The 5,745-nt window shown below is 44.0% G+C and overlaps 1 protein-coding gene across 2 annotated transcripts; it reads right to left on the reverse strand.

Moving 5' to 3' along the window:
- Positions 1-3,258: 3,258 nt before the first annotated feature.
- LOC131104496 (lithostathine-1-alpha-like) lies at positions 3,259-5,745 on the reverse strand. Of its 2 annotated transcripts, none has more exons than XM_078796551.1 (7): positions 5,695-5,745; positions 5,354-5,437; positions 5,209-5,248; positions 5,020-5,105; positions 4,773-4,910; positions 3,783-3,894; positions 3,259-3,696 (listed from the first exon to the last, which is right to left on the reverse strand). In XM_078796551.1, the coding sequence occupies exons 1-7, from the start codon at positions 5,728-5,730 to the stop codon at positions 3,617-3,619; spliced, it is 576 nt and encodes a 191-aa protein (XP_078652677.1). In that variant the 5' UTR covers positions 5,731-5,745; the 3' UTR covers positions 3,259-3,616. The 2 variants fall into 2 exon arrangements, with proteins under 2 accessions (XP_078652677.1, XP_078652678.1); XM_078796552.1 differs by lacking the exon at positions 5,695-5,745 and adding an exon at positions 5,503-5,559 and having other exon boundaries at positions 5,354-5,416.

Consider the following 5,745-nt stretch of genomic DNA (forward strand, 5'->3'; position numbering starts at 1 on the left):
CTATGGTTGAGGTTTGAAGTAGAGATTCAATATGCACAAGCAGGAAGAAGGAGTGAGACTAAAACATTTGGAACTTGGAATTAAAAAAAAATCATTCTTCTATCAGTAATAGTGGAGTTTGATTCTGTTGAGGTGATTGCGTTGGGCTGCTTTTAGTTGCTATTTACTTCTGCGGTTGGGTGTTCTCCTGTTGGCTCTGTTAGCATTAGCTCGCTAACATTAAGGCTGTTGACAGTGTAACGTTCCATTGGTTTTAAACGATTAAGTAAGGCTTGGGAACTTGTGTAGAAGTGGATGAGTGGTATTTGGTACCTTTAAGTTAGTATGGGGGGGGGGGTTCATGTCAACAATGATATTTTAGTAGTTTTTGGTTCAGCCATCCATCAGGTGATTCTTGTTCTTGTTCTTGTTCTTGTTCTTGTTCTTGTTCTTGTTCTTGTTCTTGTTCTTGTTCTTGTTCTTGTTCTTGTTCTTGTTCTTGTTCTTGTTCTTGTTCTTGTTCTTGTTCTTGTTCTTGTTCTTGTTCTTGTTCTTGTTCTTGTTCTTATTCTTATTAATAGGCGGCACTGCAGTTGAGTGGTTAGCGCACAGACCTCACAGCTAGGAGACCAGGTGTCTCCTGAAGGTGGTGGATGGTGGTGCCAGGCCTCTGGCAGCCTCCTATGGCTGCTGAGGTTGGACGCAGGAAGGCAGTCATTCTACTAAAGATCCTCAGCATTACCCAACAAATGTCAAGTGGTAGACCCAAAAAAATGACCGATGGGCCGTCCGTCAAGACATGGGACGGTCCTGGACCCAAATGAAGGCCCCTACTGGTGCCAACTGCAGCCCAATAACCATCAGACGCCATCTGTGGGAAAAGGCTTTCAAAAACAAATCCAAAGACCTGGTCTCCTTCTAGGCCATAGCACAGCCCCTTTAGACTTTGCCAGGGAGCATCGAACATGGGACACTGGAAAGTGGAAACAATGGACCCTTGATGGTCCGATGGCTTCCAGCGTTCCAGGTGTGACAAGGAAATCCCACCTGAGATGTTTTCTACCCGACACAGTGAAGGGGGTCCATCGTGGTCCCGGGTGCTTTTTCATTCAGTGGAGAAGAACATCACTCTTTTGGACCCGCATGTTCCCCTGATTGACATCCCATCGAGAACATTTGGGAATGGACGGCAAGGGAAGTTGATAAAAATGTCCGTCAGTTCCAGAGAGTTGAAGCTCTCGGTGAAGCCATCTTCACCACTTGGACCAATGTTCTCAATAGTCGCCTGGAAACACTGGCATCAGGCATGGTCAAAGAACCGGGATGCTGGAGCTACACCTTACTGAGACCTACTCAGACAGTTTCTTCTTCTGCTTTGGAGAGTTTTTCTCATTTTTGGAGCCATGGTCTTCAACTTTAAATCGGCTGAATTTGTTGTCAATCAATCAATCAGCTTGTTGTTGTCAATAAAAGACTTTGTGTCTCATTCCCTCTTCCTGCTTTTGCATATTGGAGCTCTACTTACAGTCTCACTTAAAGGGGACCCATGATGTTCATGTTTCCACCTTTGTATGGGGTGGTGGTCTCCCACACCCTGAATACAACATTCTAACTACATTTATAGCTCAGATAAGTGGAAAAAGCATAGTAGGTCCCCTTTAAGATCCAAATGGACAAAAGGTCAATTGTAGCTATTTTTCTACTGGTATTAAAATTTTGATCAGTTCTGTATATATTTTTGTTTTAATTTGCAAGAGCAACATGGTGTGTTTGGTCAGTTAGAGGACAAGACCTCAGACAATTTGTAACATGAAGAAGTACTTTGAAAATGCAGAAAAGTGTCTGTAAAGTACTTTGTTGTGTTGATCCAAAGGGTCCCAACGTGTAGAGGCCGTACAACTGTGGCCAAAGATGCCAGTGGTTTTGAATGTGGCCCAAGTTGCCAGTGGTGTTGGCCGTGGCCAAAGATGCCAGTGGTTTTGGCCGTGGCCAAAGTTGCCAGTGGTTTTGGCCGTGGCCAAATTTATCAGTGGTTTTGGCCGTGGCCAAAGCCACCAGTGGTTTTGAATGTGGTCAAATTTACCAGTGGTTTTGGCTGTGACTGTACGGTCTCATCAGGCTGCGGTGTTTCTATTCCAATCAGACGCTGCTAAAGCCAGTGGCATCTTTGGCATGCCAAACTACGCAATTACCATGCGTAGTCCTGCTTGACCCACAGCTGACGCCTTAGTTGTCACCATGTAGATCCAAGCTGGAGCACCAATTGAGCAGAAACGGAGAAAGATAGGGGTATTTTGGCATTCCTGAGCTTTTCTCCTGCCTTGCCAGATTATTTCAGCAAAAGCGTTACATATTTGAAGAATTTCCTCATGCGAGAGTGGGGCATCTATGATTTTGCATCATCCAGTTACAAATATGTTTGCTTGCCTCCAGTCTTTTTGAGGCAGGACTGACCACAAGCGGATGGGAAACCATGCAATTCAGTGACACTGTCTGATGACATTTTAATACCAAGTCAGGTATTTCATTCTGTGCTCACTTTGAATTAGCAGATTGACTCATGCCCAACATCACACACACAATTAAATTAATGAGATAATAATAATGTCATGTTTCGTCTTAGATGAGCTGAACTCCAGCTTTGGGCCAAAATGATCAATGATCACTGCCAGCTTTTATTTCATTTTAATTTGCTCACTTCATGTCCTCAACATGGGACTAATGAAGGATCATTTTTTTCTTGTATGCCACATCCTTTTGTCCAATCATTTTTCCACGTGTAGCCCTTGCCATGTTTATGGAATCCGCCCAGGGCCTTCAAAATCAGCATCGCTGGCCCATGTCAATTGTGTGCCATCACTGGTATGGGAGAAGCATTGAGCTTGTGGAACTTGGAGGCAAGGTGTTCATTGAAAAAACAGAAAGCTTGTGTTGGTCCTATTCCAAGATGAATAAACGACGTCTTCACCAACCTGTTTGTCCAGTCAGCAAACACCATGTGACCATGTGACGCATGAGGCCCTCAAATTACCTCTGCTGGGGAAGGTTGGACTTCACACAAACTGAAGTTGAATCAAAATGATGAACCTGGCTGTCAGTTGGCTCTGCCAGCTGCTTTGGCCGTCGTCTCGTACGTCAAGTGCAGACCAGACTGGTCCTAGAACATCTGCTGCACTTGGTTACCATGCCGCCATTCCAGCGGGGTGGCTCACTCTGGCAGGGTGTGTCATTAATTACGAGGGAGGTTCCACCACTTAAGAAGAGCAGCAATTTTCCAAGGTGTGTACGTTTAATTGATGAAGTTGGTACATACTTACAGATACACTAAAGCATCCAGGAACAAGAACCAACCAAAGGCCTTCTCTGCACATTGACGCAGTTTTAATTAATCAAAATTGGCGGTTCGACTAGAAAGCATGAATATCCGGACAGAAGAACATACAACATATTTTCATGCTGGGACAGATTCCTTCATTTATTAGAGATATGCAAGTTGAGGTTCCAATCAGTCTCCCTGACAGTTAACATTAATAGACAATACCCTGTATCGCAAAAGACAAAGATACTTTTGACAGCCCCACGTCATCGTGTCTCAGGAAAACCATCGTCACGGAAGCCATGATGGTCAGAAGGCGGATTAGTTAGCGTTGATGCACACAGGTCTGATGCAAACATATGGATTCAAGTCGGTGCAGTTATCGTCATCCCATCTTCCATCTGAAGGAAAAACACCAGAATGAATTCAACGTGCCGATTTTGCCCAACGTTTTCCACATGTTCACAAAACAAACAAAGCTATATACCAAAGTCCTCAATCTCCACACAGTCGTTGCCGTCGGCCTCAGGTGGGGTGGGAAGGACCCCGAAGTCCTCAAACCTTAAAAAAGTCCCATCAGTCCAAAGATAGTCTCCTTCCTGGAAGACAAAGCCAGTTTTGAAAGGGTTCCTCCGAGAGAGAACATCTCAACATCATACATCTTGATGTTTTTCCAAGTTTGATAATAATGGTACAGTATGTAAGTTAGTATGTATTACAGTTTATCCACCAATATTTGCATAAAGGCTAGAGGATATGTTCCTCTTCTACGTCTGTCTTTCTGTTAGGGTGGATTCATCCTCCTGTGACTCCATCGTCCTCCAATGACATCGATCCGAGTTCAGCAAGTTGCCATACTGGACGACATGTTCATCCAGCATCATTTTTAAAAGGTAATCAATCAATTGCATCGAGTTGATTAGTCATGCCTGCTGAGTGGCGCGTTTATGAGTTTGTGTCCTGGAAAGAGCGACTCCAGATGCCCTACGCTTTGGACGCTACACTCGATCACACATCGAGTCGTACGTGTGCTTCGAATGTTACGTTTACTTGAAGCCTTTCAACCTTGCCAAGGTCCGTGGCTCCATGGCAGCCTTCGTCTTCAGGCAGTGTCAAAGCAATGGGAGCCAAAGGTGCTATTTCCTGGTATGACATTTGCTTGAACATCTTTCATGCTTGGAGTAGAGAAGTGAATGAGGTATGACATTAAAGTTTAGGTCCTGTTTTATCACAGACTTGACTTATCGTTCATTGTCAGTTCAACCCCAAGTGTTGGTTGCATGTTATTCACATAAACTGTGGATGTATTTGCCATTAATTGTTGTTTACCTGTTTGTTTCGTTGCTATAATTAAATTAGGCTTGATTCCCTTACAGAAAAACAACAGGAATCTCGGAAACATCACCTGCGCTGTCCAGCATCCACGGATTTATTTAATTTTATTTATTATAATTTGTCAGTCTGCTTCAGTCTTCACCTCAAGAGTATCGTGAAGTCCTATCCAGGTGTCTGTGAGGTTGCCATCATTGTGATCCCGAATCAGCTGAAGAATGACTGCATTTTCCACCTCGTCGCAGATAGACACCAAATTGCCATGAAACAGCTGGCAGACCCTCTAAGGGGACAAACAATGTTGAATCACGTTGAACCTCTAAACTTCATGAGGTGGTTAGCATGTGGTTAGTAGTTGGGAGCAAAACACAGACTGATGACTCCCTCCGTACCTCTGCATCTGCAAAAGCCCTGTTATAATCCTGGTAGATGTAACAGTAGTCTTGGTACTGAGTCCAGCCCTTGGGGCATCTGCACTCTGCAACACAGTTCTTATTTAAGTTAAAAGGCAGTACACTATCGTCCAGGTCTGGCATGAAAGTCCACCATGCAGTGAGATGAGAAGAATTCAAAGAACAAACCTTTGCCTTTGCCTTTGCCTTTGCCTTCTGAAGGGCGAAACTGGTAGGAACAAAACACAACGTTCACCAGTGCAAAGGCAGCAATACATGACAGACCGTATCAAATAAATGATTGTTAAAGTCAGGAGCTGGGATTTGGACTTACAGCTCCAGTCAACAGGACACAGGTCCCACAAAGGAGGAGGAACACGCTGAGATTGAACGCCATCTGTGCAATGTCAGACCGAAACTGTTATAGTAACACATCACATGGAACAGATTAGCCTGGTAGGATGAAAAGTTGTGTGGTCTTACCTTGGCAGCGTTGATACTTGATGTAAAGGACAACAAAAACATGCCCCTTTTATATGCTAGCTTGACGTAGCCTTGGAATGTTGTAAATGTCAGTTATGTGCATGTCACCTGAAGCATCACTTACGCTGCTGCAATCACTGCTAATTACTTAAATGTACAGTCTAAAGAAAACAAGAAAACAACAACCAAAACCTTGCTTTCGGTGTAGGAGTCCATGTAGGAGTCCATGTAGGACAGGGCTGA

This window comes from Doryrhamphus excisus, linkage group LG15 (genome assembly GCF_037039965.1).
Source record: "Doryrhamphus excisus strain RoL-2023G ecotype Guam linkage group LG15, RoL_Dexc_Guam_v1.1, whole genome shotgun sequence".
Taxonomy (NCBI): Eukaryota; Metazoa; Chordata; class Actinopteri; order Syngnathiformes; family Syngnathidae; genus Doryrhamphus; species Doryrhamphus excisus.

Bases quoted from the DNA above. Each gene is read 5' to 3' on its own strand.
- LOC131104496 (XM_078796551.1), bottom strand. From the start codon at position 5,730: ATGGACTCCTACATGGACTCCTACACCGAAAGCAAG. The intron at 4,911-5,019 runs GTACGGAGGGAG...TTGTCCCCTTAG, and splicing joins GGGCTTTTGCAGATGCAGAG to AGGGTCTGCCAGCTGTTTCA. The intron at 3,697-3,782 runs GTATATAGCTTT...TTTTTCCTTCAG, and splicing joins TGTGGAGATTGAGGACTTTG to ATGGAAGATGGGATGACGAT.